The sequence below is a fragment of the Mirounga leonina genome, unplaced genomic scaffold (assembly GCF_011800145.1).
Source record: "Mirounga leonina isolate KUSES-001 unplaced genomic scaffold, KU_Mleo_1.0 Mir_376, whole genome shotgun sequence".
NCBI lineage: Eukaryota > Metazoa > Chordata > Mammalia > Carnivora > Phocidae > Mirounga > Mirounga leonina.
Window position 1 is genome coordinate 9,913,425 of NW_023270718.1, and position 12,395 is coordinate 9,925,819.

Consider the following 12,395-nt stretch of genomic DNA (forward strand, 5'->3'; position numbering starts at 1 on the left):
ATTCGATCCTACTTGTCGCAAATGTCCCGGTGTTTCCAACACCGGTGTCCACAAGGAGTAAACAATTCGTTTAAGAAATCGTTTATATCAGTAAGCACTTCGTGTTGTGAGTACGAAAAGCAGCTGCTCGAGAGTGCATAATCGAGGCGATGGCTTTTCGGATGGATGTCTGGCAGCCAGGTGGGCACCAGGGTAGTTTTGTTCCACATGCGGCATCAGGAGCGTAGCTCTGGTGCTCTGGTTCTCGGGCTTTCCCATCCTGGGCCGGCCTCGTCCTCAGGCTGGCTTCCCTCAGGGTTCCCTGGTGGTTTCCAGCACATTGTCTCAGACACGTCCCGGTGGACGCAGACCTCTTGGCAGTGACACGAAGGCCCAAAGCTTCATTCTGTGGGCTCACCCACGAACAGATTGCCGTGACCAGAGAAACTCCGTGTGCGGATGGGCCTAGATCTGGGTCTCTCCCTCATCCCTGAAATCGTGGCAGTGGCCCAGGGCCCGAGCTGCTGTGTGCCTGCCGTGGCCGTGGGGTCATGCCGTCCAGACCAGAGTCCAGGGGAAGAGGGAGGATACAGAGAAGGCAGCCCCGTGGCGTCATGCCACAGCGGGTGGACGGGGCTTAGAATGGCGTGGCCGCCCCGGCTTTAATCAGCGTGAGGTCTTGCTGCATGTGGCACTTCTTTGGGAAATGCCGTCAGTACCATGGTGACCAGGAGGGCCCTCAGTCCCCTCTGTCATCGTCTGTACTCCCTTAACCCAGCCACAGGGCAGGGGCAGGGGCAGCAGGGGGTCAGCCAGGGGCGCCCCCAGGAGCTGAGAGATGCAGCCTCACGTGGTGGTGACTGTGTGTGTGTGTGGTCAGGAGGGGCGTGGGGAAGCTCGTCGCCTCTCCGGCCCTTCTGGGGGCTCATACCAGCAACTGTTGTCTCCACGCCCCTGTGCTTCCTTCTGTCGTATCCCCTGCGTCGTCCCCGGTCCACCCTCTGCTGGCATCCTACCCTGCTGGTGGGGGGAGGCCGTCCACCTCTTCCTGCTCCGTGTTCCCATGCCCGGCCCTGTGCTCTCCTGGAACAGTGCAGGGCAGGGAGCGGAGGGGTGAGGCAAGGAGCGGCAGCTCCCATTTCACTCATTGCCACCTCGTCCCTGAAAGTGGGATGGGAGGGGGGAAACTGAGGCCCGGGACAGGGACGGGCCCCAGCAGCACTCGTTCTACAGCAGGTCCCGCGCACCTGGGCGCAGTTCCCAAAGGAGCCGAGGATGGGGGTGCAGCCCCGAGCAGGGGTGAGCTCCCCGCATGCTGGAGCTGACATTCTAGGGCCACCAGGCAGCAGCGCACGGGCTAGAGAAGCCTGAGACACGGAGTTAGGCCGCGGGGGAGTGCATGGCGGCGGGAAAGCCGCAGAGCCAGCAGAGGTGCGAGGCCCGTTCAGGCTGGGTGGTCAGCAAGGCCCGAAGCTTTTCGGATGGATGTCTGGCAGCCAGGTGGGCACCAGGCAGCCAGGCAGCCAGGTCTGACAGAAGCCCGAAGACGCCGGGGGACCTTTAGCGACGCGGGTGAGATCCCCCCGAAGGGCCCAGAAGAGGGGATCCGAAGTTCACCGCCGATCCTTATCATAAGGGGGCGGCGGGAGCACCTGTCACTATAGTTAGTGTGTGTCGAGCACCGGGCACGTGCCCAGGACGTGACGCAGACGCAGGTGTTCTCTCCACGTCATGCGCAGGTGGGGAAGCCGACGCTCAGGGAGGCTCAGAGGCTCGAGTAGATCGCACAGCCCGGACGTGAGGGCGCCGGGGGCGGTGTGTGGGCTGCATCCTGGCAGAGCCTGCACCCTGACCCCATGCAGGCCGCCCCCACGGTTACCAGCCCCTCGCGCAGCCTTCACCAGATGCCCGAGAGGAAGACAAATCGTATTTTCATCATTTTATGTAACTTCCTGGAGTCATCAGAATGAGTTCGTACTTGGACGAATGTAGAACAGAACACAGGACTCCATACTCAAAGCGAGCACCTGCTGTTACGGTCACCGTCCATGAGAAGCAAGCCCTCACTCCGTAAGTGAAGGCGAGGGGGCAGAATAATGGAGCCAGGAGGAATGGAGGCCCTGAAGCCAGACTGCCTGGGTTCAAATCCAGACTCTGCCCTTGCTGTGTGACTCTGGGCAAGTTTCTTAATCTCTCTGAGCCTGTTTCCTGGTAATACCAGTCCTCACCTTGTGCATTAGTTGTGGGGAATAACTGAGAGGATGTATGTACACCATGGAAAACAGTGCTGTGGACTGAATGGTTTGTGTCCCCTTGAGAGGTAATAGGAACATTCTGTATACATTTGTTCCTGGCACGGAGCTCCTGAGTCTCTTGGAATTTCCTTGCTGATACTGTGTCTTTTCTTCTGATGAGGTGACTCTGGGTGGGCCCCTGGAGACACAAAGCCATGATTAGAAGCTGGGATTTTCAGTCCCCCACCCACCCCTTCTCTAGCAAGGGGAGAGAGGCTGGAAATGGAGTTAGTGATTGGCCCTGCCCAGGTGAGGAAGCCTCCACAAAATCCGGAAAGCACAGCATTCAGAGAGCTTCCCCTTGGTGAACACATCCACATACCGGGAGGGCCCCCTCTCTTGGCATCTGTCTTCTTCACTAGAGTGAGGGCAGAGCTGTGGATCTGCTCGATTTTGCTCACTGTTGTTTCCCCAGGACTTGTAACAGTGCCTGGTACACACAGTAGGCACTCGGTAAATGCTGAATGAATGGGTCAAGGATAGCGCTCAATATATGCTAGCCAGCTGGATTATGAATAAGCAAGTGAGTCTTCCCAGGCCCCAGGCCATTCCACTCCAGACCTAACACAGTTCCTGGAGACCTGGCTGCGGCTTGTGTCCCTTCGTCCCCGGGGGAGGCAGGGTGAGCGGGTTGAGGATCTGTGGGTTTGAATCCTCTCAGTGGGCCGCGGGGCACATGGGGGCTGCCAGTTGTTTGGTACCTGCCCTGGGGGGTTGGGGGGCTGAGGACAGCCCAACAGAACCTAATAGAGTAGGTTGTTGGGGTGTGGGCGCTCTGGATGGGTTGTTTGGCATTTGAAAAGCATATTTACAGATGAGTTGTTTCCTGTCTCTAGGAATTAGCTAGCTCTGGGAGGGGCGGTCTCTCCAGTGCCAGGAGGCCCCAAGAGGTCAAAGCGGCAGAAAATAAAAGGCATGGTGACTACATCATTGCCCTAGCCAGAGCCAGTCTCCCTCGCTCAGCCTCAGCAGGGGCTGGACAAGGCTCCCCGCAGACCTCTGGGGCCTCTGGCCAAGCAGCAGCATGCGGACGATGTGGCCAGAGGGAGGTGGCCCTTCTGCTCTACCTGCCTAGACACTGCCCCACTGTTGGGGACCCCACCAGGACCTCAGGGACCCCACACACCTGCCCCAGAATATGAGGAAGGGGTCTCCTGGATCAGCCAGATCCCCCTCACAGCCCCGGTTCCTGGCCTGGGAGTGGTCACACCGGGAGCCTCAGAGATTGGGGAGAAGGAGGCTGGTCCTGCAGAAACCCAGCGAGGCAGTGGCGAGGCTTCCAGGCAAAGCAGGAATGTCTTGGAATCTTTGGAATTACAGAAGAACGATCCTTTCTCACATCACAGACTAATCACTGCACCCACCCAACCCTGCCGTGAACCCCAACACTCTGGATGGGATGCCTGTGAACATAAGGTGCTCTGAGTCAAGCAGGCGCATTATCCAGTACAAACCTCACCCACAACCTTAATATTTTAGTATTTTATTATTGATAATAATTATGCTCTATTTTGTCAATAATAAATTATAAACAATAAATATAATATATAATATAAATATAATTATGCTCTATTATTATCAATAATAAAATATTTATTAAGAAATAACTAGTATCCAGACTGCTATTATTATCCCACTTTTCCAAAGGAGGAAACAGAGGCTCGGGGGACTAATACTTTGCTTGACATCAGGGAGCTGAAAAGACAGACTTTCTTTGTGCAACGTTTCTGTTTTTTAAATGGTACCCAACTTCCATATTTATTTAAGAAATGCTCTTTGGGCCAGAACACGGACAACCTATGTGTGGGGGAAGAACCACACGGGACCCCGTGGCCTGTGGCCTGGGTCATGTGGTTGGCAGCGTGATGAGGTTTGCTGCGGGGTCAGCGGATCCCGGATACTGCTGCTGGCCCCCACACTTACTGGGTAGTGATTGCTGAACTCCTTTGGTCCCTCCTTGTCTGTTAAACAGAGATGGTACCTGACCTCCCATGAGGGTGGAGGTGATGGCTGAGGTCACGGACCTGGGGCAGCATGCACTAAATGCAGCAAACAACCCCAAAGGCCTGGGACCTTACTCCTCACAGCCAGTTAGGAGGAGGATGGGCTTCCTGGGGGCTCCCTCCACGCTCTTGCACCACTGCTCCTGGAGATGCCCGTGAGTGGGGATCCAGAGGACAGGTAGGGGAAGGGCAAGTGGCAAAGACTCAGCCATTTCTGAACACACCCCTCTCTCACTTTCTACAGGTGAGGGGTAGTCCGTGTCCCCCCGCCCTGGATGCCAGTGGGAAATGCGGTCTCTGACAGGACAGCTGTGTTCCCGGACCAACTCCACACCGTGAAGTAAGGGTTGCCGGCCCTCCCCGCCACCCACACAAAGCACAGGGGGTGCTCAGGTAATGCTTGCGCATACCACGTAGACGTCAGCTACAGTTACGAAAGGTCAAACTTCTAGCCATTTGGGGATGTCATAGATTGAACATGTCCCCCCAGATTTAGATGTTGAAATCCCAATACCCAGTCACTTCAAAATGTGACTGTATTTGGAGACAGGGCTTTAAAGGGATCATTGTGGTTAAATGAGGTCATATGGGTGGGCCCTAATCCTATGGCTGGTGTCTTTGGAAGGAGAGAGAGACACCAGGGCCTCACACAGGGCTGCCATATGCAAGCCCAGGAGAGTAGCCACAGGAGAAACCAACCCTGAGGACACCTCAATGTCAGAATTCCAGCCTCTGGAACCGTGGGAAAATAGATTTCTGTTGTTTAAGCCCCCCGGTCTGTGGTGCTTTGCTATGGTAGCGGGAGCAAACCGATGCAATGAATAGAGCTACAAAAAGCTCCCGCTGGGCAAACTTCCCTTGCCCGAGACACCCAGATCCTGCTGCAAACACGCAGCCACTGAACAGAGAATCATATTTATTCTATTCTGGACTAAGTACCAGGTACACGGGCAGCTGGTAGGATTCAGCACCAAGGACAGTGGCTGGTCCGGCCCACAGGAAGCCTTGAGATCAAAGAATGGAGCCATCCCATCTCAGCATCCCGCCACCTGATGTGGAGCCCCCCACCCAGAAGGGACCAGGGAGGGAGACCCTGCGACCAAGCAGGGACTTGCCCTAGATGGTGAAAGAGAGTCCAGAATTCCCACAGATTACTCTTGGCAAACTGTGTGTGAAGGCCTGGATGGAAAATATTTTACCCTTTGCGGGTCATAGGAGCTCTCTTCTCAGACTCTTTTCATTTCATTTTACAACCCTTCCAAAAGGTAAAAACCATTCTTGCCTTGCGGGCCGTGCGAAAGCATGTCCAGCTCTGTGGGCTGTGGCTTCTCAACGCCTGGTCTGATCTCCTCGCTGGGACTGGCAAATTCACCACGGTGACAGCAGAGCATGAAGCCGACGCACGCCCTGTATGAAGCAGGCCCTGCTGTCACCTGTCTTTCCCAGATGCTCAGGAATGTGGCACCAGCCTTATGGGCATCTCTTGAGGTCCCTAAGTTAAGCCTAAAGAGAAAGAAGGCTGAAACTTGGCCATCAGGCCCATCACACGAGGCTCAGTTGTTGGTTAGCTGGGAGAAAGGCCTGCTGCCTGAGCTGGGCCGGCGCGGGGCCGCCTCCCCGGCCAGGTGGGTCTTCTGGTGGCAGGTGAGATTCCCGATGCGCCTGAAGGCCTTGCCGCACGCCTGGCACGCCTGGCACTCGTAGGGCTTCTCCCGGGTGTGAATTCTGCGGTGCGCCGTCAGCGAGGGCTGGTGCCGGAAGGCCTTCCCGCACTGCGCGCGCCGATAGGGCTTGTCTCCCGTGTGGATCCTGCCGTCCCGGACCAGGGTGGACTTGCGCACGAAGGCCCTGCCGCACACGCCGCACCGGAAGGGCCTCTCGTCGCTGTGGATGGCCTGGTGCTGGGACAGGAAGGACATCTTCCGGGAGCTGCGCCCGCACTCGCCGCAGCGGTAGGGCTTCTCGCCGGTGCGGATCCTCCGGTGGATGGAGAGGTGCGCCTTCCGGCTGAAGGCCTTGCCGCAGGCGGCGCCGCGGAAGGGCCTCGCGCGGGTGTGGATCCTCTCGCGCAGGATGAGCGCGGACGACTTGGTGAAGCGCTTCCCGCACTGCGGGCGCGGGTACGCCTTTTCGCCCGTGCGCGTCTTCCGGGGCTCCGCCAGCGTCATGCTCTGCGCGATCGCCTTGCCGCACTCGCTGCACTTGAGAGGCCGCTCGCCCGTGTGTGTGCGGGGGTGGGTGAGCGGGTCGGATGTCTTGCGGAAGGCCTTCCCGCACACGCGGCACTGGTGGGGCCTGGCGCCCGCGGGGGCCCGCTGGTGCCCGGGCAGGGACGAGCGCTTGGTGAAGCGCTTGCCGCACTCGCCGCCCGCGCAGGGCTTGTCCAGGGCGTGCGCGCGCTGATGCTGCGCCAGCTGGGCCCGCTGCGCAAAGGCCTCCCCGCCCTCCCTGCGCACGCAGGGCTCCTCGCCGCCAGGGGCTCCCCGGGGGCCCTCCCAGGCGGGGTTCCGCGGGGCACAACCGTGGGGGCCCCTCCCTTCTGGAGTTCCTGGCTGGGCGGCTCTGCGCTGATGCTCTGCAGGGGCCCCTCCTGGAGGCCCCTGGGCCTCTCCCGCCCCGGAGCGCCAGAGGCGGCTCCCTCCCAGCGCTTCCAGGGCCAGCCCGGGGACGCTCCTGCAGGCAGGGCTTCCTGTGGGCCGTCCCTGTCAGGCCTGGATTCCAAATCTGAAAGAGACCCAAACCACGAATGTCACCCACGTAGCCTGCTCCCAGAGCGAGGAGAGGTGAGGGCTGGGAGCTAGGAAAGCCAAGAGAAGCCCCCTCAAGCACTTCCCAACGGTTCTAGAATAAGGCCTGATGCGCGGGTGCAGTGTTCCCTCCCCCCATTCATATGCTGAAATCCTCAACCCCAGGTGGTAATGTTAGAAGGTGGGGCCTTGAGGAGGTGAGTAGGTCAGGAGGGTGGAGCCCTCATAAATGGTCTTAGTGCCCTCCTAAAAGGGGCCCCAGAGAGTTCCTCCAGCCTGCCTCCCTGCGAGGACACAAGAAGTCACTGGCCGTGAACCCGCAAAGAGGGCCCTCCCAGAATGGTTGGTCTTACCTAGTGAGCTCAGGTTCTGCAAGGTCTCCAGCATCACATCTCTGTAGAGGTCCCTCTGAGCCGGCTCCCGCTGTTGCCACTCCTCCTGGGTGAAGTCCACGGCCACGTCTTTGAAGGTCACCAACTCCTGCAACCACGAATTCATCTGGTGCACCCAGGCCCGTGGGAAAGGTGGGGCAGGGAGCTGGCTTCAGTGGGTCATCCCCAGGAGGACCCCCTACACACCAGCCCAGCGCAGGGCACATAGTAGGTACTCAAGAGACATCAGCTGAGATTATGATGACCATTATTATTACAGGGCTGGAGTTTGAGGCTGAGACCCTGGGTTTGATGATTCTTTACGAAGACACACAGGACTACATAAAATCATACTTGTGACTGCCCTGCCCCAGGTGTTGGGGAGACGGGCCCTGGAGGGGACTCAGGCGGTCAGAGGCTCATTCGACTCTCTGTCCACCCATGAGAAGGAGGGCGAGGGGATGACAGTACTCACCAGGGCCTCGTCAGCCAGCAGCTGGGCGGCCATCCCTTCACTGCCCACGGTGATGGGGGACTGGTGGCTGAGTCTGGGGGCTGCTGGGGTGAGGTGGAGGGAGCGAGAGAGAGGGAGACAGTGAGGAACTAGGCCTAGCTCTGCTCTACATGCACACACCCCCGTCCCCCTTTTCTCATCCACAGGAACACCCAGAGACAGCACAGGGGCTCACACCAGGCAGACACCCGCGGTGTGGTGGAAATGGGCAGTGGAGACATGTCTCCCAGGCAGGATCAGACCCAGGCCCGCGCTGCCTACACATCCTCCCTGACCCAGCTCATGGGGCTCTTTCCTCCGTGCTGACCCAGACCTTGTTCACAAGTCTCCTTTGACACTTGTCACCCTGGGCTGAATTGATGGTGAGGCCACAGGAGCCAGATACCTGGGTTCAGATCCCAGCTCTGCCACTTACCAGCTGTGTACCTTTGGGCAAGTGACTTAACCTCTGCCTGCCTCAGTTTTGTCATCTGGAAAATGAGGATAAGGTACCCACCACACAGGGTCCTTACGAGGTTTCAAGAGGTGAGTATAAGCAAATCCCTTAAGGTAGCACGTGCCATATGGTAAGAATGTAGAAACGTTTTCATTTAATTTTTTTAAAGATTTTATTTTTTTAATTTATTTTTTATTTTTAAAGATTTTATTTATTTATTTGACAGAGAGAGACAGTGAGAGAAGGAACACAAGCAGGCAGAGTAGGAGAGGGAGAAGCAGGCTCCCCGCCGAGCAGAGAGCCCGATGCGGGGCTTGATCCCAGGACCCTGGGATCATGACCTGAGCCGAAGGCAGACGCTTAACGACTGAGCCACCCAGGCGCCCCAAAGATTTTTTTTTTTTTAAAGTCATCTCTACACCCACCGTGAGCCTTGAACTCACGACCCTCAGATCAAGAGCCACATGCTCTACTGGGAGCCAGGCACCCTGTTTTAATTTTATTTAATTATCACCATCTGTATATATAACATCCCCCCCCTTAACTGGGATTCCTTTTATTCGCCTTTATCCCAGGACTCTGCATAGGATTTGGTCTACAGCAAGCTTCCCTATTTTATTATGGTCAGATACACATAACATAAAATTTACCATTTTACCAATTTACCATTTAAAGTGTACAATTCATCGGCATTGGTAGCACATTCACGCTGTTGTACAACCATCAGTTCTGTCTAGCTCCAAACCAAAACACTTTCATCACCCCAAAAGGAAACCTTGTACCCCCGAAGCAGCCCCTCCCCACGCCCTCCCTCCCCCAGCCCCTCGCAGCCACCAGTCTGCTTTCTGTCTGCATGGATTTGCCTGCTCCAGAAATTTCCTATAAACGGAATCCTACACTGCATGGCTCTGTCTGGCTTCTTTCACTGAGTGTGAGGTTTCCAGGGTTCACCTATGTGATCGAGTGTATCGGGGCTTCACTCCTCACGGCCGTATAATATTCCACTGTGTGAACAGACTGTTGCGATCCGTTCATCTGCTCATGGACGTTTGGGTTGTTTCCCCCTTTTGGCCATTGTGAGTATTGCCGCTGTGAATATTCATGGTCAAGTGTTTATTATCTGAATCCCTGTTTTCAATTCTCTGGGGTGTATACCCGAGTGGAATTGCTGGGTCATGGGGGAATTCTGTGTTCAACTTTTCAAGGAACCACCAAACTGATTTTCCACAGCAACAATGGGCCTTAAATTAGAAGAAACTCTGAATATACAAAAGTGGAGGAGACAAGGGTCTTTTAGGTCATCTGGGGCCACAGGGTCTCAGAATCTGCATTTTTAACTGGTCCTCTTCCTCACCAGGGACCCTGACATGGCTCCAGCTTCCCCTTCAAACTCTTGTGATCCCAAATCCCAATCTGTAAAAATAGAAAACGGAGCCCAGCAGCAACCTCTGGGTGTTTACTTCTTTCTTTCTTTCTTTTTCTTTCTTTTTCTTTCTCTCTCTTTCTTTCTTTCTTTCTTTCTTTCTTTCTTTCTTTCTTTCTTTCTTTCTTCTTCCTTCCTTCCTTCCTTTCTTCCTTTCTTTTTCTTTCTTTCTTTCTTTCTTTCTTTCTTTCTTTCTTTCTTTCTTTTCTTTCCTTCTTTCCTTTCCTTCTTTCCTTCCTTCCTTCCTTCCTTTCCTTCCTTTCCTTCCTTTCTTTCTTTCTTAAGATTTTATTTATTTATTTGAGAGAGAGAGCGAAAGAAAGAGTGGTGGGGGGAGGGGCAGAGGGAGAGGCAGACTCCCCGCTGGGCAGGGAGCACGACACAGGGCTCCATCCCAGGACCCTGAGATCATGACCTGAGCCAAAGGCAGGTACTTAACCGACTGAGCCACCCAGGTGCCCCTGGGTGTTTATTTCTAAATGATATACAAGTACAACAGTACAAAACATGGTATATTATGATACAAAATAGAGACTATATCTATATATAAAATATGTACTCTCTATGCATAGTACTAAATACCAAAATATACAGGTGTATAAGGTACACACATACACACATTATATATATATACATATATATATACCATACTTACAAGTATATCAGATACACACATACTCTAAAGACCATATTACCATATGTGTCTGTGAGACATAATCACACAGTAAATGCCATATTACGCATATATAACATATATATGCACTGATATACATGACCTGTATATAAGAGGTATGGGTACTAAGTATCACATATATATTGTATGTGGTCCAATCACACACTAAATACCACATACACCTATATATATGTGACCTTTTTATCTGTGTGCTGTGGTACCAAGTACCGTATATACCCGTATATGGCATGGAATCACGCACACTAAACACTGCATATACACGTGTGTAGGACATATGTAAACTGATTATACATATATCATTGTTCTGAATACCATATGCATGGGCATGTAAACGGTTTACCACATAAACATGTATATAAGGTGTATAAACACTACCATAGATACTTACAAATAAGGTGTATATATGTACATATACTAAATACTGTATTTACATTTATAGAAGGTGTATCTGTACACGCACATTAAATACCGTAAATACACTAATACACAAAACTACCCCAATACCGTATATATGTGTATGCCACTAAATACCATATTTCAATGACTCCAACAGACCATACACTGAAAAAAGGCAAGATTTTACCTAAGGGGGAAAAAATCTGCAATTAAACCACAACATACCATCAGTGGTAAGACACATCCTACACATCCTATTTTCGGAGATGTTAAAATGGGAGGGAAATGTGAAAAATGCGTCTTAGAATTAAAGTTGAATTGCTGTCCTTCGTGAAACGACCTACGAACGCAAGCTCTCCCCCTGTCTGGCTTCACCCCGCTGCACGGCCTGGCACACCCCATGTCGGAGATCACTGTCCTGACACAGCGCAGACCCCGGGCCCAGGCTGCCTGGGCTGGACTCGCTGCCTGCCGCTCCCTAGCTGTGTGCCTGGGCGGGTCACTTAACTTGTTTGGTCATCTGGAAGGTGAGGGACCTAAGACCCCTACTCTGTAGGGTTGTTGTGAAGTTCCTAAGTGTGGTTATTAAGTTGCACTAATTCTCCCACCGTTGTGGGGGCGAGGAGGCGTTTCATTTTTGCGCCTCAGTTTCCACATCTGCAAATGGGGGGGAATCCTAGTGCGAACGGCACTGGGCTCCTGTGGGGTTCAAGGAGATAACACGGTGTCTCTCCGGTTTCCGCAGGCGTCCACATGAGCATCGCCCGGGAGTTCCAGAAGCCCCCGGCCCCCCAGAATCCGAGCCGGTCTCCCCGGGCGGGGCCCGGGGGTCTGCACCTCCGATGAGCTCCGGGCACCGGCACCGTGGGAGGGGGACGCACGCTCCGGAGCAAGTGGACGCTCCGAAACTGCTGGCGGCAGCGCTGCCGTTACTATACCTCAACAACAGCAACAACGAGAGCGGCTCCGACGGATGGAGCTCCGCGCACCTCCCCGGCACAGGTGCTGTCCACACCCACTGTCCGGCGGGGAAACTGAGGCACGGAGGGGCGGGATTCAGAGCCCCTTCCGGGCCCCTCCCGCGATCCGGGGTGCGTGATCCTCCCCACGACGAAAACCTGGCGGACTAGTGAACCCGGCGGGCGGCGCGGACTCACCGGCGGCCACGGGGCGGCGGCTGGGCTCGGGCCGCGGTCGGTCCCGGCGAGCACACGGTCTGCGCCTGCGCGCCTCGCCGCTCCCGCTCCGCCCCTGCACCGCGCGGGACCGCGCTCCCAGAAGCCTTAGCGTGGGAGGAGACCGAGGGGAGGAGGAGGGAGGAGAAGGGGATGGGAATAGGGGAGGAGCTTGGAGGGAGGAGAGGGGTGAACTGGAGGGGAAGGGCTTGGAGGAAGGAGGGTAGAAGGGAGGAGGATAGGGAGGGAATGAGGGGAGGGGCTTGGAGGAGGGAGGAGGGCAGGAGGGAGGAGGACAGGGAGCGGAGGCGAGGAGGGGCTTGGATGGAGGAGGGGGAGAAACGGGAGTTTGGAGGGAGGCAG

General features: G+C 55.1%; 1 protein-coding gene across 1 annotated transcript; it reads right to left on the bottom strand.

The window, feature by feature from the left end:
- Positions 1-1,890: 1,890 nt before the first annotated feature.
- On the bottom strand, positions 1,891-12,047 carry LOC117997910 (zinc finger protein 177-like). Its single transcript, XM_034986459.1, has 4 exons — positions 12,015-12,047; positions 7,870-7,949; positions 7,377-7,521; positions 1,891-2,412 (listed from the first exon to the last, which is right to left on the bottom strand). The coding sequence occupies exons 2-4, from the start codon at positions 7,900-7,902 to the stop codon at positions 2,216-2,218; spliced, it is 375 nt and encodes a 124-aa protein (XP_034842350.1). The 5' UTR covers positions 7,903-7,949; positions 12,015-12,047; the 3' UTR covers positions 1,891-2,215.
- Between the last annotated feature and the right edge of the window lie 348 nt (positions 12,048-12,395).

What these genes read in the sequence shown, in the direction of transcription:
- LOC117997910 (XM_034986459.1), bottom strand. Translation starts at nt 7,902, where the DNA reads ATGGCCGCCCAGCTGCTGGCTGACGAGGCCCTG. An exon ending in TGCTGGCTGACGAGGCCCTG is followed by an intron (nt 7,522 to 7,869) that starts GTGAGTACTGTC and finishes TGGGTGCACCAG; the next exon opens with ATGAATTCGTGGTTGCAGGA. An exon ending in GCAGAACCTGAGCTCACTAG is followed by an intron (nt 2,413 to 7,376) that starts GTAAGACCAACC and finishes TTGTGTCTCCAG; the next exon opens with GGGCCCACCCAGAGTCACCT.